The sequence below is a fragment of the Cygnus olor genome, chromosome 1, assembly GCF_009769625.2.
Source record: "Cygnus olor isolate bCygOlo1 chromosome 1, bCygOlo1.pri.v2, whole genome shotgun sequence".
NCBI lineage: Eukaryota > Metazoa > Chordata > Aves > Anseriformes > Anatidae > Cygnus > Cygnus olor.
Genome location: NC_049169.1, coordinates 36,604,678 through 36,622,860, shown reverse-complemented (window position 1 = coordinate 36,622,860; position 18,183 = coordinate 36,604,678). Strand labels below are relative to the sequence as shown.

The 18,183-nt window shown below is 37.6% G+C and overlaps 1 protein-coding gene across 1 annotated transcript in view; it reads right to left on the bottom strand.

The window, feature by feature from the left end:
• The window catches only part of LEMD3 (LEM domain containing 3), a 48,363-nt gene that overhangs the window by 15,466 nt on the left and 14,714 nt on the right, over nt 1-18,183 (bottom strand). The window contains exons 2-7 of the mRNA XM_040552581.1: nt 13,944-13,981; nt 11,779-11,845; nt 4,670-4,737; nt 2,723-2,802; nt 2,489-2,637; nt 634-735 (exon numbers count right to left, since the gene is read on the bottom strand). Coding sequence (XP_040408515.1) covers nt 634-735; nt 2,489-2,637; nt 2,723-2,802; nt 4,670-4,737; nt 11,779-11,845; nt 13,944-13,981 — 504 coding nt within the window. The remainder of the gene's footprint in view (nt 1-633; nt 736-2,488; nt 2,638-2,722; nt 2,803-4,669; nt 4,738-11,778; nt 11,846-13,943; nt 13,982-18,183) is intronic.

Here is an 18,183-nt window from a genome sequence, read left to right as displayed (position 1 = left end):
AAAGACAGCCACCTTCGGAAATCAAGTGCTTTCCACCTACCCCAACAAAACTTGACTGACAAACAAAGTATGAAAACGTTAAAGCAAGAAAACAGCTCTACTACCTCTGTATTTATGACAACTGTCATAGCTGAAAGTAGTACAACAATTTAAGTAAAAATACATCCCCCAAAATAGCACTAAAAGCTATGAACACAAACTACTAAAACCACTGTAGTTTGAAGTGGAAAGGCAGAATATCAGAATTCTACCATGCGTTCTGTTTTAGCAACATTTTTAGGCGTTGGTGTTTTTCATAGAGATTGCTTCCTGTATCTGTTTTGTCTTTCAGCATTGTTGCCACATGTCTAGTCAACAAACATCACATTTGTAGTTCTTTCAATATAGATAAAATACTGCCATGCCAATGTGGATTTATTATAGCTATTACTTAGATTTAAATCTCCATAAGAAAAACTTTGATTAGGTTTAGTGTACAATGTATAAAAAACCACAAAGCAGGCATTTTTCCAAGAGCTGCCACAGCATGATGACAACTGAACAGGCAGAAAACCCAATTGATTGAATTAAGGCAAGTACTTTGAAAGCTTATACAGTGCTGATACATCACATATGAGAATAAAGAAGCCATACCTATGATTTTTACCACCATATCATACATCTGCCTTGTTTCCTCTTCCTCTTTTGCCCAACGATATTTCATGTAGTGCAAGACTCCCCAGACCATTGCTACACCTGCATTAAGATGTAAAACACTCTTTAAACAGTATCAGAACATCAGTTATTTAACAAATTTTACACCACATATTTCGAAGGTCGGTTGAACTAGCTAGCATTTTAAATTCAAAATTCAAAGCTAGTGATGCATACTGTACTTGCTGTCAGTATTTTTATATTTTACTAGCATAGCAACACCAACTCAACCTTGAAGAGCAGCTACCTCTACGAAAATGTTTAATTATTTTAACAATAGCCTGGTATCCAATTGGCATTATTGGGATTTTGAAATTTAACCCGTTTGTGATGAAAAGCACTAAAATAATTACCTTGAAAAAATTCAAAATCATATTAAAAGTTGTATAAATTCGCAATTCAGAACATGTTAAGATTTAAAAATGCATAATATTCACTAACTTAAGGACAAGTCACATGCTTTATTTATACAGGTCAAAACTAATTAATTTGGACTGCTTCAGTTCAGCTACAAATTTGTATTTCTTGCAATGATAAACGTTCCTTTTCTATTAGTTTAAAGATTATTCCCCAAAAAGGACAATCTAGTTAAGAAGGCCAACAGCATAAGCTGAAAATCAAAATCTTATTTCTTGCATCTCAAACTGAGGGCACCATTCACCCATGGTTTCAAGCAAAAAAATACCTACACAAACAAATTGTAGTTGCATAGTTTGCTTCATACCCCAGTGATCACACAGCAGCGTTAACTGATAGCTAAAAAGAGACTGAGGGACATCATCACTTTAGGCCAAAATGGCTATTAATTAATGAAAATAGATCCAGCTTTTACACAATGCTCCATTTCTGGAAAGGTACTTCATATTAATCTCAAATACAGATGAGAAAGTTGGAACGCTGAGCAATTTGCTCAGCATGACTGATGAGACTGGTGGTTGACTCAGATACTAAGTTTTGTCTCCACATTCCAGTTCAACTCGTACCCACTATTATCAGGAAGACAGACATTTGGGTCAGCTTGCCTTCAATTATTTTGGTTTGTCAGAAGGCTAGTGAAGGGGGTCTTCTATTTTTAACTACGAGGTTGTTAAAATACTGGAATAAACGTGCATGGAAAAAACTGGAATAACACGTGCATGAGATCAATACTGTATCTTCAGTATTTCTAACTGGCCACACAGAAATGACTGAAGTGCTTACGCTCAGCTGGACCACATCGTTATCCTGAATCATTTTGAATATGGCCAAGAATTAAATACACTTGAAACTACTTGAAACTTAGAGAACTATCACAGATTAAATGAGGAAGTCTTAGTGAAGGATTAAATACCTTTTCTACAACAGAGACATACAGGTAAGAATTTTTGGAGACAACCAAGTAATTCAATTTTCCTAGAAGAAGAAACGTAGCTACAGAGAAGACAATTTTTTTTAAGTTTACAAAACAACAGTGAAATAGCCTCGAAATTAAGGCCATCACATCTTTTTCCTGAGCTTTTTCCTCCCCCAAAATCCATCCAATTTGAATTTTTTTAAATGCAAAAGATACTGCTTTGGCAGGAAAAGGCCAAAGTTCCCAGAGAAGGGATTGGTTCAGCTGACTACAGCAAAAGATGATAGCAAGTAATGTGAAAATATAGTGGTATGAAAGTGCAAAACAGACTGCGTTGTAACCAGGATAGTGACAGAAGCTCTAAGTCGTATGGCTGAATAAGAATTTCCAGTAAACATGCTGCTCTTTCCACCATGAATATACACAAGTTATAACAAAAAGGTGATTGTTTAAACAACTTACCCAAGAGCAATATTGATAATCTATGAGTTACATTAATAAACGCACGGCGAAAACGACACCTGAAAGACATCTTTGGACTAGTGGATTCCAGGTACTTCACATCTGTCACATTAATGACATCCATCTCATTAGGGTCACTGCCAATACACCTGTTAAAAAATATGGCATTAATGTCATTTACAAAAAAGGATACAGTCTGTCAGAACACACTGTTTTACAATAAAGACCACTTACTTTATGCCAACATCTTCCCCACTATTCAAGATCCATTGTAGTGCTGTGTTAAGTACACTTTCATATTCTGGATCTAAATTCTGTCAAAAGACAAACATTAGTGAGTAATTCTCTAAATAACCAGAAAGTTACCATGCCACAATAAAATACAGATACTGTACAGATTAGTAGTCAAACCTGTGTGGCTTTGATCTTGAAGCTTCGGTTTTTGCATAACTGTTCAATAGGCAAAGCAAATCCATACATGCTAGGAGCAGCTATGGGACTTACTAATATTCTTCAAATTAAGGACTATATGAAAACTCTAGTCATGATCACACTTTTAAGAATTCTAACCTACAGAGGAAAACTAACATACAGAGGAAAAAAATTCAGCCACTAGGCGGTGCTCATTGAAAATCTATTTCAGGAATAAAACTCAAACTAGACAAACTTAGCTGAAAATAGCTCCTAAAAAATCAGCTGAGGTAATTTTTTACATGATTTTCCTCAAGCTTCTTAACTGGCATTTTCAAATAATCTTATGTTTGTAGTTCAAGAACTGATATCACTACACAGGAATTTACATATTTAACTGCTATCAGTTATCACAGGAGAACATTCACTGCAACCTGAGCAGCACCTCCAGAGTTCACCTTACATCCTTTTGTATAAAAAGGAAAGCAAAATAAGGTTACTGTATTTGAACTGAAACCGTCCAGAAAGGTTTTATCTCCATCTTAATTTTTTAATGAGGCTCAAAGGAAAGTCCTTAAGAAAAAAAATAGGAACAGCTAACTTATTTTCACTTTGAGGAAAAAAAAGTTCTATCACCGAACACTGAAATTCTGCAAAAAACAATTGCATTTATACTCCCAAAATTAGGAACTGCAGGGTTAAATAAGGTTTTGTATGAAGTGACAAGTTTTCAAGTGACAGATTTTCATATGAAATTTGAATTTATAACTATTTTTTTTTTTAGCTCTGATAACCAGTATTCTTTTAACCAATGGTCTTGCCTATTGTGTTATCTGGTATCAACCTATTTTTTTCATGTAGTCCCAGAATGCACTGTTATTTTAACTGATATAGAACATCATTGCCAATCCATAACTATAATCTGAAATAAACCAGTTTTAGCAGCTTCTTTGGGAAACTCTTAACATCGTTTCCTTTTTGTTTACTATGTAAATGTTTGCCAAAATGCAGTATTTTTGTACATTTATACATTAAAAGTCTTATCAGCTTAACCTCCCTCCCAAAACATGCAAGTAGCTTCCTACTGAAGGGTAGTCTAATGTGTGCTAAAATAAACTCTACAGCTGCTAAGAAAAGACAAGAAATCATCTTTTATTTAGGGAGGCAGGGCAGAGATATCCTAATATTGCAGGCCTACCAAATTACCATAAAGGCCCTTCTGGACTGTTTCTATTTACAGAATCAAGTGGTGTCCCATACAGCTGCTGCCTGTCAGGCTCACTGCAGACCCATGCTTCAGCCTCTTCTCCCAAAGAAGAGAAGACAATATCTTTTCCTACTAAGAGCTGAAAAATTGTCTCAAAATATTGCATACCAATTTCTGGAGAAACTTCTAGAAATTTGAGTTTCATAAATTTTTTTTGTTGGTCAACAATCTCCATCAAATGACATTATACCCTGGTGTTTTAACTAAAGGGGGAAAACAACCTTCAGGACACTGAAGCACTGTACCTACACTTGCATTGCAATTAAGCCAGTTTTTCTGTTTCCCTTCCCTTTTCCACAAAATCTCCATATCTCACGAAGTAAAAATGCTAAGTAGCATGTATTAAAGAAGTCAATTATAAACATTTCTGAATAATACTTGACTTAGTATTGAATGTCAGTCACTACATTAAAGTGAAACTACACTAATACGAAACCAGACAGTAAAATTTTAAGTTATACAACTCTTAGATATAAACAATGAAAAATACTGCAATTGCTTACTTTTAAATATGCAGCTGCCTCCTGGACGGTAAGGTTCCTTTGAATAGAGCTTCCACATTCATGTTCCCCTGGTAAAAATAAAATTGTTTATTTTGATCACCTTATTTCTGCACTATATAGAATAAAATCACCTAACACAAGCTAAAGGTTAACGTAATCTACACAAGCAGCAATAGCTAAATAATTCTTTAAAAATATATGGAAAAAAATCAGAACAAAGTGCACCCCCCCAATGAAAAAAAGATTGTCACAGCTAATAACGTATACAAATAACATCAATACAAATTCATGTGATCAGAAAATATACGTCAATATTTACACTGAAGTTAGAAAAAAAGATCATATGAAGAACAATCAAAAGAATTAAAAAGTTGCTATACCCTCACTCAACTTCTTCCAAGTAATTTCCATTTACTTTGAAACATGTATTAGCTATTAAACCAAGTTAGTTCTAATTCTATCATATCCACAGCAGTATTTCCAGCACTATGAATTTACCACATTTCAGTTTGCTCCAAGTTAACACAGTAATTCATCACCTTCCTGAACATGCACAACATACCAATATGCCCCCAAACTGCTGGTTTTACCATCTAAGTATCTCAGAAAGTCTGCAGAGGCAGTCAAGAAATAAGGCACAGTCAATCTTCACAGCCACATGCCATCTTCTTCCTGATTTACTTTTACTTAACTGAAGGCATCCGATTTATGCAAAAAAAATCTGGTGACAGTCATGCCAACCTAAAGTCACACAGAAAAGGCGAAGGTCTAACACCAGTTTTATCTAACACCAGGCTGGTAGTTCTGAAAAACTGTCAGAGAATGGCAAATCCTTTTTTTCCTTGATCTCTAAAAAATTCTTAGTACCTGTTCCTGCAATTTTACTGTGCTGAAACAATAGAAATGAAAGCCAGCCTGTCACTGAGTCAGGGTTAGGCCTACCTTACGTTCCTGATTCCATACCAAATGATCATTCCCAGCGCTACAGCAATGCTAGGAAAGTTTGTATTTTGTATATGCATGAGTATCTTAAACTTTTGCTTACGCTCTTAAAAAGTATTTAAAGTTGAAACTATTCCAGACAGGATTACCCTTTAAATAGAGCAACTACAGATATTTACTACCGACACATCCAAGGCAATCTGACAAAGTCAGCAAACATTAGCAAGTTATGGGAAAGCATCTTCACTTCTCATTCACAGTAGAGCGTTCCACAAAAATACATATTTTTATGAAGCACAAGTCCTTTGCAGACTGCTAGTGATGTTCTGTTTAATACACTTCAACAGACAACTGAGTTTTGCCTTGCAAGCATATCACCATAGTAGGAATGTGCTTCTACTGCTGGGTTAGTTTTTAGGAGCGCTCATATGTTCTCTGGCCTAGAACTAAGCTTCCCTGCTTGTGTGCATTTTCAATCAAATACTGAGCAGAAGAGACACTATTTTAAAGTTGTTTCACTTGATAATTAGCACACAACATCCGAGACTTAGTCAAAGCTCCTCACATCTACTGTGACAGTAAAACTGCAGAGGTCACTGGTGAATACTGACAGCACCTTTGCAAAAAACCACTAAATTTAGAAGTCAGCACAGGAATTGGAGTTACAGGTTATTCTCATAAGGAATTTAGGTAGACATTCCCAGAATGACATTGGTTTTGTGCTGCATTAATGCTACAACCTGTACATTTACATGTGCCATCATTTCACGTTTCAAGATTAGCAAATTTGGGAGAACTATACCGTATTCATAGTCTCTGGTATAAACACAGGTTTAGCTCTAGAACAGATGGAGTGACTGCAACAAAACCAAAACGTATCTCTGTAGAAGCCTTACGTATGATCACGCCCAGCTATTAGGTTGTATGACATTGACATGTCTGATACATACTAATTCATTTACGCTTTCTTTGTGTTTGGTAAGACCTCAGGTCTTGAAGCATGTCAGTCATATTTTGACTTAACAAAACAGCTTGGGGGAGCAGGAGGAAGAAACTCTTCCGCTAAGGAGTCTGGGGTTTGAGGGGGGGGGTTGCTTAGTAAGAATCTAGATAAGTAGGAAAGCCCAAGTATGAATCGAAACAAGAAACAGTAAAAAGGATGATGTTAATACACAGAAAGAAAAAAAAAGCAATCAGAAGACAAGATTGTGAAAAAAACATTCTTAAAACAAGCTGCAGGATTCATCTTAGATTTTCACTCTTCTGAGAACACAGCACTACACCTTACAAGCAGACAAATGCTCCCTTAGATGCAGACTAGACTACTTTAATAGTTTTAAATTCTAATCTTCTTTGCCTCCTTCCAGGAATTACACTTATGCAGCATGCAGCCAACACACTGACTTCACAGCTTCTCGTCTCATTTTTAAAAAGCCGGCAGTTTCTTCACAGTACTGCTTTTGAATTTTTTTTTCCTGACTATACTCCCTCTGAGCAAATTTACCCCTTAAAAATGGTTTTGCTGCTTGAGATCTGACAAAGTTTAAGGCCCATCAGTTCAAATTACTCACATACAATCACAGGGGAAAAAAATAAATAAAAATGTCACTTTCATCCTGCTTCTCACTCCTGATACCAGAAAGCAAATCAGAGTCATGTAGATTGAGTCCTGTACAAAAAGCTGTTGGAGATGCAGTTCTTATTCTAACTCACCTATTGCTGGGAACCATTTAAAGCTTTCTTCTGAGAAACTCATGAATTTGAAAGCCTGCAGAAAGTTAGGCAGTTCAGAAGTCAGACAACCTTCAGCTTTACCACAAACAGCTGGATGTTCCTGTATGCCATTTCTGTCGCTCCTTTAGCTAGCAGTTCTGCAAATGAAGGCTTACTTCGAATTACTTTGGTGCAATCATTAACCACTTGGCTTGGAAACCCACTTTCCATAGTCTGAGCCAAAAATGTTTCCTAACTGTTCCATTTGAGGCCCTATATCCAGGAACAAAACTGAAGCAGGGCAAAAATCTTCACACAGGTCTCCTGCAAGACCTATCTGAGCACTTTCTAAAAGAGCTCCTCTGTTGCCATTCTGCTAAAATGCCTATTGCAAGCTTAGGGAGCACGGACCTTCCTGCTCAGTCTTTTCTTGGACACGCCACTTCAGTTTCAAGTGCCATCAGAGAACAGTTCCAGTTGCATTTGTACGGAGGTGATGCAAGTAGCACACATCCCAGCAACAATCACAAAATTACCTTTTAGCTCATGTTAATGCACTTGTGCAAGCCATGTAAGTTGGATTCTTCTCTTAGAAATATTAAGAAGAAGCAATTAAAGCCTCAGCTCTAAAGAGGCATTTGTCTGTGCTCGAAATTGCTTTCAGGACAAGAGAGGAAGTGAAATTATCCTTTTCATTCATACAAAGTAGAATATTTAAAATTGACTTTCATTTGGGCATCTAGTTTAATTGACAAACTGCAGCATGCACAGTTAACAGAAGTATTCAGTCGTAAAATGTTTGCTTTATAATGTAAACCGGTCCCTTAAAGTACCAGAACCAACACAGAGCGGAAAGCTAAGACTTTAAGGAACCCAAGGATTTAACACAGAACTCTAGCTGGTATCTTGATGTGACACAGTCAACCACTACAAAAAGCAAACAGCTTAGAAAGCAGTCGTTTAGCAGATCGCCTGCTTAGAGGTTAAGCAGCAGGCCACTAAAGCAGGTAGCCAAAAAAACTAAGAGAAGAATAAACACTGTGAGAGCAAATACGAACACCTGATCTCCCAAAGGCAAATTCAACAGTCTAACACTGAGGAGCATCAGAACTTGCTAAATGGTCTTTAAATCACTCCAAAAAAAAAAAAACTACAGCAAAACATCAATAACCTGAAGAACTGCAGATTAAGTAGAGTGACAGAACAGAAAGCCTGAGACAGCAATCAGATACAGTAGCTAACACTTGAAATTAACGTTAAGGATCAGTTGATGTTTTTTCAGGATTCTCCTCCAGCCACAGGTTTATCAGTAAGCCTTATCACCTACCGAAGTCTAATTCGCCCCACATCTCAAGGACCTCTGCTGTCCTTTAGCACCGAAGAAAGCCATCTGAATCTGACGGAGCACTCTGTGCAGAATGCCAAGCAGAAGCAGCATCTTACTAAGTAAGAATTCTTTGTGTACAAGATAATAGGGTCATATCTGTAGGTAGCTGCTTCTTGTGGGGACAGGGGTTAGGCCTATTCGTTTTGTGCCCCTGACTGAAAGTGGATGTGACTTATTGAAGACTCACCATGAACGACAAAAACATCCAGTAATTAGACTTCCCTTAGGCATGTATTAATTTAAATAAAGCACGGATTTTATTTTAGGACTAAGTGTTAGGTACAAAACTACACAAGATTTCCAAAAAGTTGTTTTTAAGAAAGAACTGTTGGACAAGAACATAAACCTCAACCCAGAACTGAACGAGTAGATTCTGCTTCTCCCTGCAGTTTCTTTTGAGGTAGGCATTACTCACCATAGGCTTGACAGACTAATAATTCTGAAAACAGTGATACATTCAGGGCAATCTATTTTTATACAGGATAATTAAATCATTTTACATAATATCAGAGCACCACAGTACAGAATAGGCAGCTACAGTTGGAACATAGTATATTAAGTCACATAAAAAAAAATAATTGTTACCCTGATTTCTTCTTCCTTCAAACAATTTTTGTCTCATCTTTTATATGAAAAGCCCCATCATTTGCTCTCCAATTGAAGTTGACAAGGCAAGAAACTACCTCAATAAAAATTTAAGAAGCCTAATTAAACAAAGAGGGCTACAAACCAAATTCTGAACTGGTCTTCTTCATGGTAATCCAGGACACTGAATAAAGCCTAACAGAAGACACTAGTGCAAGTTTCCATCCCTCTTTTCTAATACTAATAGTTATAACATGAACAAGTGATTCGTAGCCAAGTACAAAACGAGGGAAACTTTTCCAAGTATGTGACAGAGAGACCTGAAGAGAAGCACTTTAGTAAAACTATATTCCCCTACTCCTCTATTCTGCAGTGCTGCACTACGCACAAGATCAACACTCTTAAACCCTGCATCTCTCTGGCAGCCTTCTGTGTTTTATGACTTTTAAGCAGCTTCCACCTATTGCGCCAGGTCTACATCAACGCAGGACTGAAAGATGGATGGCAGGCTCCTTTCTCTGATACCTTAATGATACCTGGCACTGAGGATAATTTATTGATACTCAGACAGAAGTCAAGTCATTCTTCAGACTGTGTGAAAGCTACTCTGCTGAGCAACCAGGTAATCTTACAATATGGTTTCAATCTGGGGGATTATCTCACCAGAAGGCATGGTTATATTTTTTGAAGGTAAGTGTTGAAGATTCTCCTGGCCAGGAATAGACTAACAGGGACTAATGCATCTTTGAGAACAAGGGAAGAAAGTAGTCAGTCATCTTGAAGTATATAAACTCTTTTTTGCAAGACAGACAGGTGTATTTATGTATATTTAAATAGATGTACAGCCCCATAAATAAATTCCAGCTAACGAAGAAAATTCACTGTCCTTCACAGACATGAGAAACGTCAAACCTTCAAAATGTCAAACCTGTCAAACCCATGCCAAACCTTTTTATCCAAGCAAATACATCATTTACTGTATAGCCACTGGAGGGCCAGATAACACTGAGGAAAGGGAAAGCTGTTATGTTCTCTCTTCAAGAGGAAAGAAAGTAGCATAATTCAGTATTTCCACTTCACACAACTCAGTGTTTTACTGCACACAGCTGTAGGTCTCATGTGATGTTCCTGCACACCACAGATTAGCTATGATAAATGATTAGCTAAGAAAAAAAATCTTTTGGCCCCAATGACTTATAGCACAGAATTAAATGCCACCATCTATTAAGTTTGAAATAGTTTGAAATAAAAAGATACCAAGACATAATTGAACGGCGAAAGATCAAACACTGCAAGGCACACACAGTCCGAAAGCTACAAGTTTAAAACTAAAGAAAATACTATTTTGCACGCATTCGGGTAAAACATTCTAACACTACTTTGGGTTAAAGCAAAATGTAAACAAGGAGAAATTTGTGGAGTTTGTCCAAACATCTATTTTATTCACCACAGATATTGTACATACTCTGGAAACAAACACTTCTGCAGGAAGATTACTCATGCAATTTAAATTACAGAACTGCTCAAAGTTATAGATTTCCTGTATAGTCCTAGGCATATCAAATCAGCCGCCTCATATCTGGGACAGCTGTTTCCACACTTTCACCCTTTGAGAAGCATCTGTAGCACCTGATAATAGTGGATGCATAGAAAAGCCTTCTCAATGACACTTGCTGTTGCTCAACAAATAGGTGGCACAAAGAACAGTAAGACTTAAAACCACACTGAACCACTGCCTTGTAAACGCTATATGGATTAAGTAAGCAGAGATGAGAAATAAATGGCTTAATAAGCGTGAAATAGATCCTGCTGTAACCCCATATTCACCAGATGTCAAAGCTATAAATCCAGTCTTAACTTTGCCATTTCCCTACTGTGATGTGTAAGTATCTATGCAATTTAAGGCCGTGTTAATTATGACACTAGGCAAAAGCACAACAGCTTTACTTTGAATACTCAGTAATTAATATTAAGCCAAAACACCATCTCTAACACATTACTATATAGAGAACTTTGCATTAGTATATAATTAGTTTGGTTAAATTGCACTAATCTGTCTAACAAGGCAATCTTGTTTAACCACTACTGTTCATTGCATTAAACTTTTTTTTATTGTTGCAAAGTAATATTTCAAGCATTTTTCCACTAGAATGAAATAACTACCTTTAAAAGACATGCATATTCCTCATGACATACAGCAAATTTAAATCTTTTACTAACATCAGTTTAATAAAGCATTAAGACAAATAAAAAACCTTGAGATCAACACACGCAGCCTATACCCTTAACTCAAAAATGTTGCAATGAAAGATACTACAATGGTGAAAAGGACACTAAGTAAAATAAGATTTCTGGTTTCCTGAAATGGAACTCTTAAAGGTTATCAGGGCCTCAGAATATACCAATTGTTACAAATCACTATAGGAGCATAGACTTCTTTGTACCTGTTACAATAACACTTAGTCACAATAATTTTTGTTACCTGCTACTTGTGCCAATTTATCATGAAGTGCATATAAGCTGTTCATCATGAGACTTATTTCATCTTCCTAGAATTAGAAAAAAATATTAACATTAAAATAAGCATTACTAGAGATGCATATTCTATTTCATTTTTTTTTTTTTATAAATCATGTGAATCTTTTTTTTTTTTAATATATATACACACACACAAGTGGAAAGCTATAATGTTTCACCCGTCAACAATGATGTAAACAATAGACTCTGCAAAGCATTTATTTACAATACGGGTATTTCAGATCCTGACAAGCTGAACTAGATTGCAGTCTGGGCTCCATTGGATCTCCAAGTTGAAACTGACAGCTCAGAAGGTTATTTACTGTTTTTTGAAAGCTACTATGTAAAAATAAATTTTTAAGTTTTACTCTTAAAAACATGCAGTGACACTTCACGCAAACCACACTAGTGTATGTTATGGCCATATTCCCCACATAAGATTCATAGCAAAGTTAGATTTTTTGCCATCTACCTTCAAACTACAGTAACACAATTTGGAAAAAAAAAAAACAGCAACAAAAATGTGATCTACACAACCTTGTTAATGCTTCCTGCATATACTGCTAGTATAAAAAGGCCTATTTCCCAGAACAAGGATGAAAATGAGATGTCCTAACTGTCACTTACAACAGAGTTAACCTTCTTTACCAAGACATTGAGCAGTTTCATTGAAATATAGGCAGAAACCTTTTGCATTAGAATGAATTATTCAAAACATGAAGATAAGGAACAAGCACTTATATACATTGAGTAGTAGATTTCTAAAAAGTTGTGGGCTTTTGTTTGTTTTTAAGTTGGCCCTGATACCTGGGGCAGACTCAAATGGCTGACATATGAATAAAAACTTTATTCAAAGATATGCTAAAGTTTTTACATCTGATTTTCCAGTTTTTACAGTTTTTATATCTGATCCTACTCACATTGAAAAAAATATAAATTTTTTAGTATAACTCCCTGTTGCACTAGTGCTACATGACAACATTTTAAAATTTGAATGGCTCCCAACTATTTTCCACACCAAAACTGCTACCAAAAGGAAGAAAGCTTCGTTTCATTGATCAGACATTTGATAAATTATTTCCTATAGCCAATACCAAAAATTGCCAGCATTACCTCCCAAATTCTGGTCCTACTGAGCCTACATCACTGAGATTAAACTGGTATTTCAGCTGGTACTCCCAAGGAAGTTAACCAACCTTGTTAACTCATCCCCTGCCTGGAAAAATATCAGGCATGGCAGAAGAGGGAAATCAGTCCTCTACCACATGCATACACGAACAGCAGTGCTCTAAGGTCAGCTTGTTTGCCTGGGGGTACCTCAGAATTTACCCCACCAAATTTCATTTGTTCAGAAGATTCAGAAATGCTTTCTTCTAAGAAACTAGCCAAGGCTACCCACTGAAAATATGCAACAATTCACTTTTGGAGAGCTCAACCCTAGACAAAACAAAACAAAAACAATACACGGTTATCTCGTGATGCTTGCATGTACGTGCCTCGGAGAAAACCACCACAGTTTACAGCCCAGGCAGAAAGGCTGGAGGCCAGAAGAGAGAACCACCAAAATCCATGCTTCAGAACTCAATAACCCAGATCGATACCTTCAACAGTGACATCTCAAAATAGGTTACGCTCATATTCCAGTTCAAAGAGTGAATATAGGAACAAATAATAGAATTGACTCCAAGTGAAAAAGGCAAATTTTCTAACCCGTTTTCTGTATAAGACCTAGCCCTTGCTCTTCCTATGGCACTAAATAAGATCCTGGAGTTTCAAGACAATTATCTCTTACCAGCTTGTGCTTCCATGGCTGAGAAGCCAAATAGAAATAGTAAGGGAAAATTGATTATATTTAGTCTCAAAACTCTTACGACAACACATTTTTTCCTCTACAACACAGATTATGTAACATTTTCTCAGTATATAAAGCAATCAGCATGAGACAGACAAATATTGTAATCCTGGTTACATTGGCCAAGATGAAAAAGCAAAAAATTAAAATAAAGTAGCAAGAAACACCTTACACAGAACATTCTGGAACCCGCACCCTTCTGAACAGATCTAATGTTTTTATACAATCACTCAGGACAAAAATCTCAACATTTTTATTTATTTATTTATTTTACTTACTTCTATACTTCGTAGTTCTCCACTGAAGGGATTCTTGACTATCAAAACAAAGAGAAAAAATTAATTCATTCTACAGTCTGAAAATAGTAAAAAAAAAAAAAAGTATATGATCATCGTAAGTTTATAACAATTCTTTAGATAAAAACAAACAAGTCCATAACATGAAAAATGACAATTAGACGGCTATTAACATTTGACTTAAACTCTGCATTTTATATCACATTATGGTAGCATTTAGGTTAAACCAGAACCTCATTTATCTATATATTTCAAAGCTATTTGCATGCAAATATAAAAAAAATGTGTTTGCCATTCGCTAAATCCTTGCTTTAATGACTCAACTGCATTGAAATCATAATCTGAAGAGTTTACATTCTTACGGTGTCTAGTTCAAAAAGAGTATAATCACTTTTTTTTACTAAGCAATAACAACTTGTAACACAAAGCTGTACAACTCCTCTACAACTCAGCAACATTTTGTTTTGATAGGGGTAGGAGATGATGCACAGAGCATCGGTGAAAAGTGCAGCATGCCTAAATGACCATTCCATCCTAAATACAAGTTTCCACAGCTCCTGAAAACAAACTGATCTATTATATTCCTCTTGGCTACAACAATAAAATTTTCAAACAAGAGAAGCTGAAGATAGACAAGTTATTCGCCCTATGCTTATACTTGAGAATGACCACCTAGTGACTGAAAAATTACCAAGGCAGGAAGCAATCCCCATTAAAACACATCATCTCGCCTTTCTGAGCTGCAAAATCTGCCACCCCCAGTCTGAACCAATGCAGGCATGAGCAGTTCCGCGTCCTGTTCAAACAGGAAACAAAGCTCCTACTGACCTCAGTTCACCAAGCTCGAACACAAAAGGAAAAAAGGAAATGTCCTGGGAAACCTGACACAGACTTGAAGGTCTAGGCTGCAAGTGCCATCAGGCTGATGGTGAAAGCACACCAAAAACAGGTAGCTTTCAAAGGGACGCACTGCTCCACGCTGATTTTCAGACATGAATACTTGATTTGGATATCAGATTAATAAACACGACCAAAGCAGAGGATGCTCAAGCACTCGTGTAAAACCAAACCCTGCACCACTCCACGACTTCATTCTATACGTGCTAATTCTCAGCCATTGCCTACCAGGCTATCGAGCTACTGACTTCACAAAGCTCCTATGCACTTCATTCATTAACTCAGCAGAACATTTCCAGCACACTGAACTTTTAATCTGAATAGCCTAAAATGGGATTAGAAAAACACAGCCAAGGCTGCAGCTGACTGCCAGCCTCCCAGTCTGATCGTTACTTACCCAGACAGGAGAGCCGTGGGGCTTTTCCCAAAGTCAGCCTCACCGAGCAGACCTGAAATCTTGACTGCATGATTTTAGATGGGGGGAGGCACGCAGGCACACAAGCCAGAACAGTGTGGAGATTTCCATCTAGCTGACAAAGGTATTTCAGCAGTGTTTGTTTCAGGAACAAACACAGCATATGCTCAGCTGTAAATATGCAAACTGAAAACTACCTGCTGCAGTTCCACGTACCCCAGCACAGGACAGCACATAAATGAAGCAATGGTGATATAAGATTACACTGAGAGTGGGGAAGTTGTGAAGTCCATCTCACGTGAGCAGCTTCATATTTAAATAAATTAAAACATCGACTTTATGAAGCAATCCAGATGAGGTATGTCAATGTTTGATCACTAATAGTGTTTGTGAAGGAGAGGTAAAAAAAAATTCACTTTCCTCCAAAATGACCTCTGACAAAATTGAGTCAGCCCTTGTAATTGATTATTATAACTCATATAGTAGGATTCCTGAAGTTTGCGATTTTATGGACAGTTAACCAGTAAGAGATACATTTCAAGTAAGATCTTAATGTAGCTTAAGATGCCCAATGCCTTAAGAGGTAAGTAGGCAAAATGCAACGAGAGCAATTTATCACCTGCACATGCAATTAACAACTGATAATGAACCCAGATCTATTTACCACTTAACTTTGATTAACTTGAGTCAATAAGGTCATTCCTCAACTACCTTCAACAACTCCTCCATTCTGAATTCCCCACCACCATCTTTTTTTAGTATTTAAATTTTCACAGAATGGCTCAGGTCAGAAGGGCCCTTAAAGCCCACCCAGCTCCACCCCCCTGCCATGGGCAGGGACACCTCCCACCAGACCAGGCTGCCCAAAGCCCCATCCAGCCTGGCCTTGAGCACCTCCAGGGATGGGGCATCCACAGCTGCTCTGGGCAGCCTGTGCCAGGGCCTCACCACCCTCTGAGTAAAGAATTTCTTCCTAACATCTGATCGAAATCCACCTTCTTTGAATTTAAAACCATTAGCCCTTGTCCTATCACTATCTGCCTGAGTAAAAAGTTGCTCTCCATCTTTTTTATAAGCCCCCTTTAAGTACCAAAAGGCTGCAATGAGGTCTCTCTCCCTGGAGCCTTCTCTTCTCCAGGCTGAACATCCATCCCCAGCCCCCTCTTCACAGGAGAGGTGCTCCAGCCCTCTGAGCATTTTCTCCAGGATTTAAAGTTTCCATCACCTCCTCCAACACGTCTCAGTTATTTCATATTACATCTATCTACATATTACTGGTTGAAAAAGTTTTTTTCACAGCTCTTAAAATGTACAAGTTTACTTAAAACAATAACAAGTTCTTGTTCTACAAAATAAATATGTAATAGCTAATTACTATAGAAAAGTTTCTTTGTGACAATGTACTTTCAAGGTTTCTCCTCAAAAAGGGTTCAAGACCTCAACCACCCCAAGTTTCCTGAGCCAGACAGAAGCGTGGCTTTCCTTTCCTAAATGTATTGACACCAGTGTTCCCAGCCCCTCATTAGCCTAGTCCCACATTAACCCCAAACTTTTAGCTTCAGCAACATATGGTGACAGAGGTCCGCAAGTTAAATGTGCACACGTGGAGTGGAAAAAACCATCTTCTTTGCTTCTTCTGAACTTACCACTTGCTAACATGAGAAATTCCTCCCCACGTTACAGAAAGCAGTGAGTAATCAGGCTGTATTCACCTTCTCCATACTAGTCATCCCTTCACTTCATTCCCCAGACCATTCCTCAGTTCTCGCCCTTCCACACTGAAGGGTCCTATTCCTCCTTGCTAGAAAAGCTATACTGTGCTTTTCATCATATTACTATTCTCTGAACTTTTTTTGAGCTCTACTACATCTTTTCTGAGGTTGGGCACCCTTCAAAACACAGGAGCACCACGGATTATTAATGTTACACTGCTGTTCTCCAATGTATACTTTTTAAACATACTTTATTCTCAATTCCCTTCCTAAAAGCTAGAAATTCCTATTATATTTGCTTCTTGCTCACTACTGATCAAGCTAGCATTTTTAACAGAACCACTGCAGCCCCACCATCTACTCCTAAAAGGACAGATGATTTGATATGATAAGCCAAAAACCAACTTTCCAATGCAGCTTTAGAGAGCTATAAAGCTGCAGGGGCAGAAACAAGAACGATCCCAACTAACCTGTAAGCACACTTTTCTCAGTGTGATGGTGCAGAAGTGCCAGCCGCCATCTCCAAAAGGAGTCAGGGAGCACATACACTGCGACACGCGCTTCCAGGCCAGCAGGCTCTGCAGAAGTGAGCACATTCCCCCCTGCAAGCAGAAAGCTCCTTTTCTCCCTCCGGTCTACCAAGACACAAGCAGACTAATCTCAAAACATAAGCTGTATTTTTTCCAGATTTTGTCTTGTAGAAAGAAGGTTTATGCTCAGTAAGTGCATAACCCAAGGCTTTCCACTAGCATTTTCCTCAGCATGAAAACAAAGAACACAATTATCTGGATAACGCATTGTTAACAGAGGAAGTCACACCACTGGAAGCACAGCTACCCACAACAGACCCTTAGTGCTGCCTTTTTCTACACGACCTCGGGAACAAGTTTTCAGTAATTTTATAGTCTGAGTACTCTCCACATCAACCAACAGACCTACCATTTTACTTTGGTAACTCAGGTCAAGGACCACCCAATGACATACTGTGTAGGTGTCAAGGGCAGCCCTAACACGTTGTCTCTTAAAGCTTGTAATCCAAAACATTCAGGGTGCAGGGAGCAAGAGTTAGTACAGCTCCTAAGATATACATACAGGATATCTCTGCACTTTGTCTGTAATATGCTTAGGCTTTTAAGAGGAGTTTCTCCTAAGAGGATGCTTTTCCATGAGTACCTCCCACAGAAAGTAAACAGTCCCT